General features: G+C 38.0%; 1 protein-coding gene across 3 annotated transcripts in view; it reads right to left on the reverse strand.

Annotated features, from left to right (window-relative positions):
* Positions 1 to 17,035, reverse strand: part of MEIS2 (Meis homeobox 2) — a 200,799-nt gene that overhangs the window by 177,545 nt on the left and 6,219 nt on the right. For all 3 annotated transcript variants that reach the window (XM_079913991.1, XM_079913992.1, XM_079913993.1), the window contains exon 7: positions 7,395 to 7,509. In XM_079913991.1, the coding sequence (XP_079770117.1) occupies positions 7,395 to 7,509 (115 nt within the window). The remainder of the gene's footprint in view (positions 1 to 7,394; positions 7,510 to 17,035) is intronic.

Consider the following 17,035-nt stretch of genomic DNA (forward strand, 5'->3'; position numbering starts at 1 on the left):
ATGGCGTCATTATAGACTATTCTTCCGAAGTAAAGACAAGACAATGAAGGGAAAAAATAGAACACGTGTATTACAATGTATAGCACCATAAGGCTGTGTCTGATGCTCTGGAGGGCTTCAACAAGTACTGTTCAGCCGAAAATCAATTGAAAAATCAGCATGATAACAGAGCATGAGTTGCCCTATAATAGCCTTAAGACCCCCAAGGCTATGCAAGTCCCTTTCATCTGCCACACTGCACTGACTCCAGGGGATCCTCACTTCCCCTCCCTGAGTACTGTGCCCGGCTGTATTTCTAACCCACTGCCTTACCCTCCCTTAGAAAGGGGAGCTGACAGGTCTGAGGATGTTTTAAAGTGGTTCTAAAGAATTTTTTTCTTTCTGCTTTATTCTTTATCTTTTCTGGACATGTGCACTCAAATTCATCCTATAATATCCACAGTTTCCACAATATTAAACGGTCAGGCATAATCTCTGATTAACCTAGTAATGGTCTCATGTTCTGAATGCCTTAACTAACCTACATGAAACTGCCCCTTAATAAAATCAGAGTTCAGGTTTATGCAAACGTGACATGTAAGCAATTCACTGCATTGTTATAAAAATACATACAGAGTTCATTCCAAGATTTCATCTCAATATTTCTTCAATCACTTCCTCACAATGCCTGGGGTTTGTTCAATTTATATTTCTACTTGGCATTTGGTGCAAACCCCCAAAGATAAGATACATCTGTCCGCTAGTCACAGATCTTGGCATTTTTACCTTAACTCAATCGTGAAATGATTGGTTGAAAATTACCTTGCTTATCAGCAGGATTTCCTCATAATAAAACATTTTATTTCCAAACTTTTGAACGTGACATGAGATGTACCAACTCAGGAGTGACATATTAAAGCTTAAGGAGGACATATAAACACCCTGATCCGTGTAAGGGAAGGAAAAGCTAATTGGAAGTCAGCTTCCCTGTGATTATCAGCTTGTTTATGGGGAGGGAGGATGCCTCTGAATGGCACTGTAAATTCATCCCTGATTGTGGCGTTAAAACCAGAGCTCATTTCCACAAGCTCCCAGAAAGCCCCCCACCCAATCCATTTTGTTTAGTTACAAAGGGTTGTGCACTGTTTTCAGAGAATGACAGTTTCTCATGCTCTGATTTTCTCCAGTTTCAAGAAAAATTAATCAGTTGCACAAGCCAGTTGTCAGATTTCACTTCCCTCATGGCAGAAAGCACACATATTCATTGTCTGTTATAAGAATAAATTTTAGTAATTTTTCCCCATGTCAATATGAATATTAGACTGACCCAATTAATATGAAATGCTTCTATGCTGCTGGAACAGACAGTGCTACAGAAAGAGCCATTTGCACAACCTGTTCATGATTATGGGCCATAAGGACACAAAGATGGCACACACATTTGTGGACCATCTGAATTCTTACACGGAAAGGGGAGGGGGAAGGGGAAACGGCATGACGTTAGCTTGACTGTCGTGGGTCATGTTTTTTAATCCGGAGTATTGGACATGTAACACAGCAACAAGAGCTGATCATTTTGTTTAATCACCTTTTGGATCTTTGCCAGATGGTCTCTATTGAGAGTGCTGCAAACAGAAAGAGATGAACTGCATCTAACACGCCACCAGAGCTTTCCCGTAAATGTCTGAGAACAGATTCCAACAAGAATTTAGTCTCAGAGCAGAAAGGGATACATTTAAAAACTATGTGCATTAACTATACTTTTCCCCATAGAATCCTCACTTGGCATGAATAATTTACCCACTCTTATGCTAATGGGATCATGAAAGTATCCCTCTGTCTTTAGTGCAGCTATTCTCAGCTTTCAGTAATTACCCCACCCAGTGAAAATAACATGGCTTCTGCATTGAACACCGACTAGTACCTGACAATTAGAAAGATCATGGCTGACAGTGGACTGGTCCAGAACTGGACAGAGAACCCTTGTAGCCCAAGGAAGAGTACAGACACAAAGTGACACTGGTCATGGGGGGGGCGGGGGATGAATAGGGATGAAAAGTGGAGGAAAAGGGGAAAAAAAATTTTCCATTGTCAACCTTTCCTTTCTCTGACTTGCTATCAAGATTTTACTTAAGCAAAAATATGTTCTTCTTTACATTACTAAGTGTAAAAGACATTCATGACAAGATTCATTTTAAAGGAAAAAAAGAGAACACACCTAAGGAAACGAACTAGAGTTATCTTTAAAGCACATCTGCATTAAGTATTTATCAGAATTTTTAAAAAATCTAAATAGTGGAAAATCCTCTGCATTTTGACTTTTGGAGGGAAAAAAAAGATTACCAAACCCAAAAAAACAAAAAAGAAAACTCTTTCTCAACCTCTGTCCACAACTCCATGTTCGGTAGTTCACTGTGTAAAAATTATCAGGCTAAAACATCTGGGAAAGAAAGCTATGAAACAGCAGGGAACGTGGCTGGTTTATTGTTTATCTTTTGTTTATGAGGCAGTATTCAAGTTTAATTACTACTCTAAATTAAACTCTAACTGGCATCAGGAGACATCCCTTTACATGACTAAGTTAAAAAAAAATCTAGAAATCCCAACTCCGGGTTTTTCAAGTAAATTGATACATATAGGAAGAAATTACTCAAAATTAACAGCAATTATAGAAAGCTTTAAGTATTTATGGGCACCATTACATGCTCCTAGAGCATTTATTTATTAGAAGAGTTTAATTTTATTTCTAACGGTTGCTATTCTAAAAAGTCCTAAGAAAATCAACAGAAATTATTTGCATGTTTGCTGATGATTAAAGGATAGTATTCTTTTTTACTTTATTTGGGGAGCCAAAAGAGAATGAAAATGCAACATAAATATTCTATAATACAACAGCTTCTTCTGTGGCAATGTTCGATTCTCAGTTACATTCTCAGTGAATCTTCTGATACAATTAGGAGGACAGGAAGGAAAAGAAATGTCACCATATTTATCATAGCAGTAAGTGACCAGTTTTGGATGAACTTAGTTCTAGGAAAAATAAAAGTTAAAAGCAACTAGCAAAAGATTATGCCAGATGGCATCTGTCATATTGTATTTAGGGTTATTTTAAAGAGATTGCCGCCACTATGAAAACATTCCATTGACAGAGTTTTCCTAGACTGAATAAGAAATCCCAGTAGAACATATTCAGGACCCATGTAAGTGGGTTTGAGGTTTTTTCCCTCTCCTCCTTTAAATATAGAACTGGAATATTTTGGTGGAGAAGATACTATTTCATGCATTATATAATAACTCAACAGTGTAATCCTATCTTAGACTCTTGCTTACCTATAAACACACTAAATCTACGGTGGGTATTTTTAGATTTCAACACCATGATTTCTGAAGAGCTGTGTAATAAATAAATATCTAGCTATGGAATTCTAGTCTCACTGCCTGGATGATAGAAAGAGACATCAACAGAGAAGTTTGGTAGGTGGCAGAGTTGAGGAGAACTATGCTGGCTTGTACAGCCCTGTGTCCTGAAAGATGAGAGACGTATAGATGCTCGAATGCTAATGGATTTAGGTTAAACTGGGTCTGGCAACAGTATGGTTAACGTGCGTGTGGTGTGCAGTGTGAGCTCAGCAGTTACTGGGCCAACTGTCTCGGTATTTCTGGGAATCCTGCCTATTCACAGTGCAGGGATTGTTCAATTGCTGCAGAATGTACAAAATGAATTTTACAAAAATGAATTGTAAGGAAGGCCCCATTACAACAATTTTACAGCAAAGATGTCAACATCAATTTTTCTTTCATGCCTAGCTAATGATTAAAACAGCATATTCCATTTGCCTAAGACAATTTATTTCATACTGCCACATCAAAATATTGAAATACAAAGTTATCTTTACTCTACCCTTTTTATTCACTGCTGCTGAACCCACACCATTGTTCAAACCGGGAAAAAATAAAACAAACTTGGCACGAAATACTTAAAACAAAGGCTCATCAATATCCTCCAATTTGTCAACATCTCAATTACAGCACTGGAAAAAATGTAAATTTCATGTGCTCTAAACACTGAGAGGTCTATTCTCTTGCCAATTCACATGCGTAACTCCCATCAGCGTTAATGGGAGTTACACAAACCCATCAATAATAATAATACTTTGTACATATATTGTGCCTTTCATCTAAGGCTCTCCAAGTGCTCTGTGAACAAGGGGGCTGCTTCCTAGTCTTTACTCTGGCAAAACCCACAACGAAATACAAAGCAGCTTTTGACTCATCAGGTACAGAATTAGGGACCCCAAGCCTTATTATCAAGCCCAATTTTACTGATGGGAAGCCAGACACAAAGAGGGCCAGTTACTTCCCCAGAGTCCCAGTCTGCACCCTAATTTTATCCCTGAAAAACCAGACTTTCTTCTTCATTTTCATGTGACTAACAAGATAAACTCCCTTCCTTTAGCTGCTTTTAGCCAAAGAAATCAGAGTGAATTAGTCTGGTTCCTATTTATGTAGTTTACTGCTCGGCATGTGCTGTGTGGAAAAGATAGTAAGGTCAGGTTTCACATTTTATCAAGTTTGTTTCTTAGAATATTTTTAAAAGTTGATTTTTCCCCCTCCTTTTGGTTGGCTGCACAAACACGGAGAAGGAAAAGATGACCTTTCACCTGTGTAACTGTAGCTCTTTCCCTATCAAGTCATAAACTAATGAGATATTTTTAAGTTCCAAAGTAAAGATGTGTATGACTCATTTTAGTAGAAATATTCCCCAAATTATAAAGCAACATAAATGCATATATTGTTTTACAGCATATGGCTATTAAAGTTTAATTTAAAATGTGTATGAAAACATTGTCTTTAGTACAATTCATCCCTATTTTTTCTGTTTATCATAATTTGTTTTGAAACTGAATCATTTTACAGTTTTCCATATGCCTGTTGTGCTAATAAATTCTGAATAAGCAAGAAAACTCTTTTCTAAACTAAAATGCTTGATTTCCAATGAAACACTTTAATATATTTAATACGAAGAACACAAATTTCCTTCGTAGGTTTTCCATTATACATCGACCCTAAGATTTAACCTAGGATAAGCATATGTGATTTCAGTCAATATCTCTGTTGACTTTGCCCTGAAGCAGATAATTAATCTTTCCCACAGAAAGCTACTCTGGACAATTTGGTGGGACAAAATACCTTGAAAACATATATAGAATACCCTTCAACATGTGTTTTGGAGTCACTGATGTGGTCAGCCAGGTAGGAAATTCTCCATGCCAAGAGAGTCTTCATTTTCTAGGGATCATAACTTTTTTTGTCCCTCACACTTTAATACAGTAAAATGACTGACTTCCTCGTACTCAAAATACATAAGCTACCATGTCCATTCTTTAATCCCACGGAGATATGATTAAAGGAACAAAATCCTACAGAGATCAAATCCTTCAACATGGCATCAGTGGGTGCAGCTACCCACAACACAGAGGTTTGTGTGTTATGGTTTTTACCCAGTGTATTGGTCTCAGAGTTTTTCTCTTTCCCGACCAAAAACAAAAGCAAAAATAATAAGCCAGCAAAACTAACCAAAATGATAAAACTCTATGCCCTGGCCGTGGCCGCAGTCATCCTGTGCCCCAAACCTCAGGGTCGTCCTTCTCTGCCTTCCCTTCTCTCTGGTCCTCTCCTGCTACCTTGCTGGCCATAACTCAACCAAGCCAACTGAACCAGTCAGTTTTAAATTTCAGTTGGGACCTTGGTGACCTGTTAATGAATCTACAGAGAGGAGAAAAACTCACAGTGTCGAGTTATGCCTGGTGTTGCTAGCTGACTTTGAGTCAGAAATGCTTGAAGCGTTAACGTAATTGCAAGAATGTGAAAAATGAAGCGCCAGGCTCCTGAGCAAAGTGAAAGGTCAAAGCGAGCCTCACACACAACAGTCTTTGGAAGATAGCCTCATTAGACCATTAAGTCTGCTTCTCCTTTCCCCCTCTCTCGTACCATGTTTAGGGTAATTTGCTTTTATTAATAAATACATTCCCTCCTTTGTGGCACAGTAATTTGGGGTGGAGGGGAAGGGCGGAGTCTTAGAAAGCTTTTCAGATTTAACCACACCAAGAAGTCCTTCTCCATGACATGGAAACACAGTGAAGCCACTGCGTTGCAGATCTACTGAATGTATATACGTTTCATCTTCAGAATGCCTTATAGTTTAGTTTTCTTACATACTGTCTAAGTGGTCTAATAAAAACGGTATAGAAAGCCTAAACAGATACAGTTCACAAGTTCTTCCACAATTTACCATCTGACAGTATTCATTTCTGTGTTAGCTGCAACTTGTTAAACCTAGATTCTAAGTTGGACCCATTCATAAGTTAATGGCATCCTAGAAGGGACACTTTTCTAGACTCTTCTAGAATACTAGGAATCCAAAATCCATGGCCAGGAACTTGGAGTAGTAAAGGCCCTCGCCCTACATCAACCACCCTTTTCTAAATGGCATATATGACTACAGCTCAAGCTGTTAAAACTGTCCTCCACTTGGAAGACTGTCTAATGCTTGAATATGGTGGCCATAAACACAGTCATAATAGAGATGAAATAGACCTAGGAGATCAGACACCATCTAATGTAAAATATTAAAAAGTAAAATCTATACACTTTCCTGGCCCACATTCAATAATGCATCTTCTTTTAAATTATTATTTTAGCCACAGAAGAGTCATCCCTACCAATATATAATTGCTCTCTGTGTGATAGGTGAGTCTTCAATGGTCAAATTTATTCTAAATTACTCTAGGCTTCCTTCTCACCTGTAGCTGACGTCCCCCTTGCCTTCTGATTATTCTAATTTTTAGGATTTGTTGACAAAAGTCACCACGTCAGCTGAATGGAAATGGGGACAAATAATCTAAGAATTTCAAAATCCACCTTCCCAAAACACGATTCCATATAAAATTCACACAGTACTTTGGGGCTAAAAAGAACAGATTTTTGCATCATGTGTGCTTTAGAGGCAACATTGCCTGATTATAGAAAACCCTCATAGTTGATGTTACGAATAAAATATCCCATTTATAGTATAATTCCAACTACTGCATCATAGCAGCAAAGTAGGTCTGTCATTCTATTTACTTACACACAGGAGTAAAGTGCAGATAACCAAATTTGTAAAAGAATTGGCAGAACTAATCGATTGTTATTGTAATGCCTGCTTAAAGATTAGACATCTCACTTTGGCCTTTTTTTTTTTGTAAGTAATGTAAGTTAAGGAAAGGAAATACTGTCTCCCTAAATAGCAGCTGATGACACTCCCTAACCTGCCACTCTCCTGTTTACAGGGAGGCAGATGTACCAATATCATAAAATACTGAAGTTATTTTAGTCATGCCCACTTTGCACAGGGAGAATGCTTGACCTTTTACCTTGTTCACTGCTGTTGTCTCCACTCTGGGATGCATGGCCCCCACTGGAGGGCCCTGGGGTGCCTGCTGAGTGGGTGGAAGTTGCATCATCGTGGTCTCGCCAAGATGCAGGATTCTGATGTCAGGAGGCCAAGGAATTTTCCCGCAGTTACCATTTCAGCCATAAATGAGGAATCAAGAGGAAAGGTGCAGAGAGAGACAAAAAATACGTACATATTAGTATTTGGGGAATTAGGCACATATAGATGCCATGTCACAGTATGTTGTCTTTTCAGCAATAGGTACCAAAAGAAAGAAAAGATGCTCTAAAATCATGATGAAGTGATGGTTACATCAGTGTACACATTTGCTACAACCAACTGAAATAGACGCTTATACACCAGATGCATTTTATGATACAAATTATACCTCAATAAAGTGAATTTTTAAAGTTAGGAAAAGAAAACCTCCTTAAAACTCTAAAAGCCTGCTATCTTAATTAGGGCACACTCTTCCAAGAAATAGGTCCCAGTGCTCTTGGATACCAAATACTTCAGAACATTAACATCTACAAAACTCTATGACTCCCTTAAAAAATTCACAGACTGTAGAATGTATGGGACAGCCCTTCACATCAAATACACTGCCCTACTGACTCTCAAAATTATCGTCAACTTATTATACAACCAACAGAGACAATAATATTAATCACTGAATCAATACCTTCTGCTTTAATTTGCACAAACAACAATCAGAAAATGAAACAACTATGAACTGTAACCCATCTAATAAGATGGAAAGGACTTCCTTTTGAGCTGCATGGAAGGCTTAAAGTCACAGAGCAGTGCTTTTTCCTGGAAGAACTGCTTGTTTTAAGGGACACGTAAGGTAAGCCGGGAGTTATAGCTCACGCTACTTTGCTGAGTGTATTCTTCTCCTGTTCCTCCTCCCCTTTCCTGATCATTCCCAATACCCTGCTGTTGCTTAAAGGAAAACAGGAATTCTAATGTACAGGAAGGACTTTATCAGCACCACATGAAGGCAGGCAAGAGATGGAATTTCCTCTGGCAGAAATGGAGAGTAGGAACAGCACATGAAACAGACCAGCCTTAAGGACAGAGCTGTACACTTGTCACCTGTATGCAATGACTTTAACTAAGCACACAGAGCTACTAGCAAGCAAATTTGTTCTGGGGTGCGGGGCAATACTTTGGGGGCAAAATAATCTAAAAAGCCCCATCAATCTCTCAAAGTACACTATTTCTTCTTACAAGAATTGGTGACTAAGGACTCACCTGTAGGCAACATGTTAACATCTTGACCATCTGAAAACAACCTTGCCGTGTTGTCATCATATATAGTTTATCCAGAAAAAAATCAGTCTATCATTTTTCTCAACCTCAACCCTATAATGTACAAATAGAACATAAAACTTCACCAAAATGAAATCAAGAAACCATGGTGAGACAAAATAGGGAGCGAGTCTCATTTGGAAGAGGAACAACAAAAAACATGTTTGCCTCTACAGACCTGCTTCAAACCACTGTAAATTAATATTTAGCATTTTTGATAGATGGTGAAATGACCCAAAGCTCTAGAGATTAATGACACCTCTATCAAATAATGCTGCTACACTGCTATCATGCAAACCATTGATTCAGAGGCAAAACCTTAAGCAGAAATTTTGTGACTGTGAATACGGCACAGGTATAGATCTCTAAAGTAAAGATACGTTTTCGAAAGTAGATTAGGGAACAAAGTCGAGCAGAATAAAATGAAAACCAAGATTCTCTGCTGCCTGTACGAAGACAAAGTTGTGCCTGTGATGTCTCTTTTTATCTAAATTAGAAACCCCTCCAATAGTTTCAAGCTAAAAGCAAACAGAATACCGGGACTCTTCAAGATTTGCAACCTCTTCGCGTCAGCTGTTTGCCGATGGTAATCAGATAAAGAGCTAGAAGAAAAGAAAGAAAGAAAGAAAGAAAGAAGGAAAGAAAGAAAGGAAGGAAGGAATGAAGGAAGAAACAAACAAACAAAGAATAGCATGGTGTGAGTTTATCCTGCAACAACACTGGCTAGAACCTTCTTTTAGAAAAGGCAACACAGTCACCTAAGCTAAACTTTTCAGTGCACACAGCAAGTGATGTAAATTTTATGCACTGCAGGCTTTTTATTAAGCTGGCTGCTATAAAAGCTCCTTACCCCTCATGAAAATTACACTAATTAACCACTAACACCTCAACTATGTTTTAAGGCAAATGTCATCTAATAGCTATTATATAATCGTTCACATGAAGGTCCAGCGAGTTTTTCTGTTTGGGTGCTAGAATGATTTTAAGGGATCACTCAGAAGGACTTCCTGCAATGGAAAGCACTGGTCTGTCCCCATCAGTCAAACCTGTACTGAGTTTTAAAGTCAGGCCTCACTAGTTTATAATTCAGTTGATTTCCTTCCCTGGTTTTCTGGAGGAGGTGGTCTCTAAACCAAAGGGGTGAGAAATAGGCCACGTAAGCAAATATTACTTCTAGAGCAGCCGGTTCCTCCAAACGAGTTGGGTCTTGGGTTTTCAGCCCAGTCCTGAAATTTGCTCAAGTTCACTATCTAACCCACCATGCCCCCGTCTCTTCCGCCTTATCTCCCTCATATCCTCAAAGATGCTGTCCTACAAAAGTGTCACAAGATGTTTATTTCCATAGAGTGTCTCAAGGTTTATGATCTAGGTTGAGAGACTGACACAAGCTAGTACCAGGATATTCATCTAACTTGAAAGTAGGAAAAACAGCTGAATGCCTTTGAGGTTTCAAGTTGAAGAATTACCCCAAAGTTTTCTGTATTCAGCTACACCCTGGTGACTTGATCAAAGACACATATTGATAATCTGGCCAATAAAAAACTGCTACCTCCTCCATAAAAAAACTTTAGAAGCAACATGGATAGATACAATATAGTCCTTTACCCACAACACTGGTTTGTTCTCAGACTGAAATATTTGTTTGTATCACAACTCCTTTCTTCTTCTCCCTCCCTAGATAGTTTCCAAGTTTACATCTTTCAAGAATAACTGCCTGGCTTTCTGCCAAATTATATGCAGAAGTTTAGTGAATCTTGAAACCAAAGTGGCATATGAAAGCATGTAAAACACATGACGTACGTAGAAAAATAAAGAGAAATGCTTTCTGTGGGCACGTGTGTGGGTGAGTAGTCAGGTAGATGCATTCCACAATATATGTCCTGTTCTTCAGCCAAAAGTATCATGAAGACATCCGAGGGCAAGAAGGAAACATGCTTCTATTCCCAGAGGCTTTAATAATTAGGAGTCAAATATGGTACTGTCCTTGCTCTTATGTAATTGCGTTAAAGAGCGGTGTTAGCAGGAGGAAAGCAGTGAATACTGAGTGGAGCACAATAGAAGAAGATGGAAAATAGATACAAGAAGCTAGGTCTCCAGGGGCAGTATTTTCTATTTGCTGGGTTACAGACTCACAGCTGATAATGCAAGTTGTAATTAATATAAAAGCAGGAGACAAGATGGGGAGAGCTTGTAGTAGCGGGGCCACAGGAGATCACTCTGCTGCTCTCCTCTGTTTCTCATTTACACACAGCTTTTCCTAGAAAACACAATTCTGCCAGTGTTTTCTCCCTTGAAAGTTAAAAAAAAATTGATTTAGCACCATCATTGAATTTTGCTAAATCTAGGAAAGAGCATAGAGAGGATAGGTGTCTCTGGGCATAGAAAGCAAATCCTCCCCGTGCCTCTTTTGTTGAGGTTGCAGATATGGTGGAAATTATAACGTTTTACACCATTATGGTATTTCTCGGGGCGGGGGGGGGGGCTGCCTATAGGACAATACTTAACAAGTCCCATTGAATTGGCGGGATAGTTGAAATGATTCCACACAGCTCATGGTTCTTCCAGTACAAAAAGACAGTGGAGTAAAATGTGTAAGCATTTCTAAATAAATACAAAACCGAATGGGAAAGTAAAATGTATTAAGCTTCTAGGAGTAAAAAAAGAAGCTATACTACACACAAGTTTACCTAAAATAATCTGAAACTCGTCTTAGACCCCAAATGAAAAGATGATGCAATGGATATGGTATAGGAGAAAGAGCCTTAAATTGGAATTAAGACTCAAGGGTGCCACCTCCAACTGTCATGTGACCTCAGGTGATGAACTTCATTTCCCTGGGACTTGTTTCCTTTCTCTCTTTAAAATTAAGAAGTCAGACAAAATAATCCCTAAGGTCACATCCACTTCTTATTTCTATTATTAAAAAATACTTAAAGCATTTGATTTTCTGGAACCTACACAACTAAAACACGATACATAACACCAAGCCAGAAAAAACCTACGAACTTGGAAAATACTGTAAAGTAATTCAGAATATGTACTTGTAGGTAGAAAGTAAGAATAAACACATATAAACATACTTTAATCAGCAAACGGAGCATGCAAAACTAGTTTGACTCGAGATAGTCACACAATAAAGGCACGATATGCTTGTATCAGTACACATAATTCATGTAACTTACAGGTTTCCTATGACTTTAAGATGTTTTACTCCTAATTAACATTGTGCAAAAATTATTTTTAAAAAGAAGAGGAAGACTCCTATCATGAGGTAGTCAAGTCTATAAAAGTTAAAAACGTTAGTTGTACAGTTTGAAAAAAATGGTGGAATTTCAACTTTGTTATTCTAAAGTTGACATAAGAACTCAGAACTGTGTGTGCTTTCAGAACACGGACTCACTCTTTAAAAATGTAAATAGAGCCGGGGTCTTTCCCTCATCTCCCCGCTTCCATCCTCTATTAGGCTTTGGGAATTAATATGTGGGCAACTCTCACGGAAGTGGCAGGTACTCTTTGCAAATGATTCCTCCTCCATCTAATGGAGCAACTTTTAGAGGAGACAGAAATTTATTGTTGGTGTGTTATCAAGTTATAAAATGTCTCCTATAATTCTGAATTGTGTTGGGATACTGTATAGGACGTTTAGCCTGAAAAAAAATGGGAAAATGAATTTTTAATATATCAAAGTTTTAATCTGATAGTGAATGTCTGTGGTTGTCAACTGCACCTTTGTTTAATTTCATCTCATCACAGTTTCTCTGAAAGCAGACTCCAACTGCACAACCTACATGATTTCAATAACACAATTATTCTTGATGGGAAATTGACAGAAAAGCCATCAACCACCAGAAACTACACAACAGCGACAGAAAGCCCATGCCCCCAGCCAGGTCTCCTTGAGTTGGTAGACAGAACTCAGAGGTAGAACTTTCCCGGAACAGGTCCCCCGAGACCTTGGATAACACACCGTGAGGTCTGATCTTACACCAGAACGTAAGAAACTATCTGATAAAATAAATCATTCATATTATTAATGTTAGTCAAATCCCAATATTACCCCTTGGTATTCTATAGACCAATCACTTAAACCTATCTGTCTCCTCACTGCCCACTCCCGGCTGATTTTTCAGACACTTGCCTGAATTTTGTCAGAAGCAAGGTTCTAGGGATTCTTCCCTTTGACTTAACCCATTTTTTAAAACTGTACAGACAAATAAATTTGACATATTCAGAGATGCAAAAGAAAACAAGAGAATATTTTCATTTAAAATACAGCTTTCAACGTAGAAATTAAAATAATTTTTCTTTTATTAGTCAGGTTATCAGAGCCACTCAATTTTCAGGCACCTGCCATTAACTGTTAGTAGATACAATTGTATTTTCTTCCCTATACTTAATTCATCCAAAATAAATAAATAAATAAAATGTAGTTCCTTATGTACATTAATTAGGAATAACAATATTACCGTATGCACTTCAGGTGAATGGAGCTTAGGTCAGAGAACGTATTTGAAAAACAAATACAGTTCATTTATCTAAACATGATCTAAAGATATGTAATATCTTTATATGTATAAAGATATTACAGTGCAGACAAATAAAATACATCATTTGTCTGCACTAGAGCTAAAGACCCGATCTAAAATTACGTAAAGTAGAAAATGTGGATATCACCTATTATTCAGAAATAGTACAGACTAGGAAAAGCATGATCATGCCACAACAGTTTTCAAGTTGAAACTTTTTTTCAAGAATTGGTTACTTGACATGTTTATTTTAAACATAATAAATTTGAACGTCTGGGAAACTTAACATGAACTGCAGCTGGAAAATAGAGTTCTACTTCCTTTCACCATCATATTTTTTCTCCCTAATATCCCAAAGAATACTGTAATAGATGTTTACTACCTATAAAAATTACTCTTATGTTATACTAAGGGTATAAGATAAAAGACTTTATAATATTAAAAATATTAGCAAGCATTCACTATGAATCTACTAAACATGACAAAATAGTAGCCAGTGTTGCAAATTTTATTTTCTATTTAATTCCGAACGTCCTTTTATCAGTATGCCCATCATGTAGGTGTCAATAAGAAATGAACAAATTCAGTATCTTCACTGAATTTAACGTATGGAAGGTAAGACATTAGCGCTGTCTTCTTTTAATGCATCTATGTTACATCAGATTATTTATATAAAATTATGGAATGTGAAATCAGCAAGACAACAGCCTCATTTAATAAGCAATAGTATGTAAAACTCATTCTTAAAAGTCAGTCAAAAATACTTGCTTTCAAGATATTTATATCAATTACTTTTACATATTTCTATTTTAAAAAATTTTAACAAAAAAATCAAAAGCTCTTTTGGTACCTAATAGTTTGCTCCTGACGCTTCTCTCTCTGCTTTCCACTACGCAGAATCACACACTTGTTCTTTCTTTTCTCTCTTTCACTCTCTCTCTCCCTGCCCACTCCTTCCTTAAACACACACACACACACACACACACACACACACACACACACTCTCACACAAAGTAGCTTGATATCACTTAATAAGGATAGAGGTGTATGTGTTTTGGGGGTGTCAAACAGCTGTCAGAAACTGTCACCTCCAGAAGAGAAACCTTGGCACACAACAAATTAAACTACACTTCTTTTTTAGCTGTCATTATTCATAGCCAATAAATTGAAATGCTCTCAGCATTTCATGTGCAAATAAAACCACGAGGAAGCCAGTAGATCAGAATAGTGGGCCAACAGATAAAACAGAGAAAACAACACGCTGTCTTGGTCCTTCTGAAGTGGCTCATCATCACCCCTGCACTAGCGTGCACCAAATGAGATCCAGCCTGGGGCCATGTATTAAATATGCATATCAAAGCAAATGAAAAAGTAAACCTGGAGATTCAAATTGGATATACATTTACATGCTGAAAATGTCCCACTCTACCACTTTTCAGGTAGTGGGTCTGAGGTATTTTCACTTTTTTTGTGGCTGGGGGGTTGAAGGAGGAGGGCAAGCTTGCAGGAGAGGCTGAAACATAAGAGGATTCACTTTGTAGGGGCAAGGCTTGGGAATGAATACATTCCATATACCTATGGTACAGAAATATCAAAAATGTAAAAACTCTCCAAGATTTCCTCTCACCTCCTGCAAAAAATTCAAGTCCATGGCAAACTTCGCCCTTTCCCACTCGGTTTGCTGGTGGAACAAATTATTGCTCCCTTTCAAAACAAATAGCAGGGGGCTAAAGTAAAAATGTTATAGTTCAGACTCTAGGAAATAAAAGGTTTTAAATTATGATGCCCAATGAGGTGGCAAGACCTCATGGGTTCAGAATAAATCAGTTGTCATATATACTTGATTGGGGGCTTCAAAGAGAAGCAACAAATGTTCCAGTTGATTCTTTTATTCAAAGATGATGATTGTTATATTATTAAAGCACTCTCTTCCTAGGTACAACTTCTTTCTTGAGTGTAATTTAATATTACAATAGTTCCATAAATTGGCATTGTCTATCAGCCAATACTATAGACAGCCTAGTTTACCTTATCTCTTCCAAGTAAACATCAGCATGCTCTAGTTCATACATCCACTTGAGAAAACAATTGCCAAGAAACTGTTTTAGAAAACCAAGTAGTCAAGACCCCTAGAAATGGCACAAGAAAAGCTTTTGGCTGCAGACAACTGTGAACTTCTCATCCTACAAAACCATGTAACTAGATTTCTTCCCATTCCCCCCAACAGTGCAAAATGCATATGAATACAGAAACAGGAAGCAATGAAAATAAACAAGTAAATGACAACAACAACAAATACTTTGAACAGAGTGTCATGCCTTGCAGACCACAACCACACATCATATAGCCACATATCAGCAAATAAACTTTCCATAGCTGCTTGTCGCACCCATTTGATTTCAGAGAACACACTCAATATACAAAAGAGCTCCCCAACGTTTCCTGCGTCATGACGGGAAAAGACAAGAGGAAAGGTAGGCAAGGGAGCTTTCAACGTCACAGTATTTATTCTGTCTCAGAACTGGACTTCAGGACTGAGGTTTTCTTTTCTTCTTTCTTTCTTTCTTTTCTCCTTCCTTTCTTTCTTTCTAACTTTTGTCCTTAGGCTGTATGGTTTTCCATACAGCACAAAGGCTAATAATCAAAATCTGTGACTGTACGTTTTCAAAACCTTTGGAGAAGGCGGGGGAGAAACTTATTCTCAAGCCATCTCAACTCTTTCCTCTTAACACCCAGGACTGGGGGGTGATGGTGGTGATACAAACTGCCTTCAAGCCTCGATGCCCATTTAACTCCACGGAGTGTTAAATTAATATTTCAGGCACCAAGTTAGAAGACTATAGCCTATATCATTTAGGTTGTGAGTTCAATCGACTATAATCTATAGACACCGCCTCCCCCACCCCCAGGCTTGGGTTCCTATAAATAAACTGCTGTTCACACCCACTCTTTAACCTCGCCACTCCTGCCTTTCCTACCAGCTGCAATCTTTCTTCTCTTTGCTTCTTTTTCAAATTTTCAGTCTCACTACATATGCTTTTTTTTTTTTTTTTGCATCAGACTCACTAGATCGGTTCCAAAATAGGATTAAAAACAGAGAGAATAGAAAGAAATCTCCGTTCCTGGCCTGACACACACAGTCCCTCCTTACTCTACTCTCCGTCCTCATTCACCAACTGTTTGTGTTAAAATTCAACCACTAACCTATGGTTACTCAATCAGAATTCCCTTCGGCTTTCTATAATACATTGTTAATATTTGTTTTATCAAGGTTACTGCCTTTTATTATGAAGATGCCTCACGCACTTGGCAATAAGTCCACATACTGACTGTAAGTTTCTATACGACAAAAGCTCAGAAAACTATAACGTGTTCACTCCTTTTATTTCGAATGCAATGCAAGATTGCCAGTAATTCTCAGAATTGTCATCTCTGCAAGAGACTGAGAAATCAGCCCTCGCTCCCCAATTCTCTTTTCCTTCAGTCCTCTCTCTCCCCCATCCTGTCCAGCCAGCTTTCTTGCCTCTTTCTCCCTGCTGCAATGATTACAGAGTTGAGAAAGCAGAAAAGGCAGTGGTCACCATATCAAACAGACGATTTGCTGACACTCAAGTCACCAAATCCAGGAAACTTTACACATTAAGAGCACAAATCACTCTATCGACTCCCTGGTTTTTTAGGTTCTCAACATAAATAAGGAGGGGGTCTAAGAAAGGGGAAATGGAGATGAAAGGTATGGCAGAAGTAGTGAGAAAGGGAGAAAAAGACCCCCAGAGAGACTAGA

The sequence above is a fragment of the Stenella coeruleoalba genome, assembly GCF_951394435.1.
Source record: "Stenella coeruleoalba genome assembly, chromosome: 2".
NCBI lineage: Eukaryota > Metazoa > Chordata > Mammalia > Artiodactyla > Delphinidae > Stenella > Stenella coeruleoalba.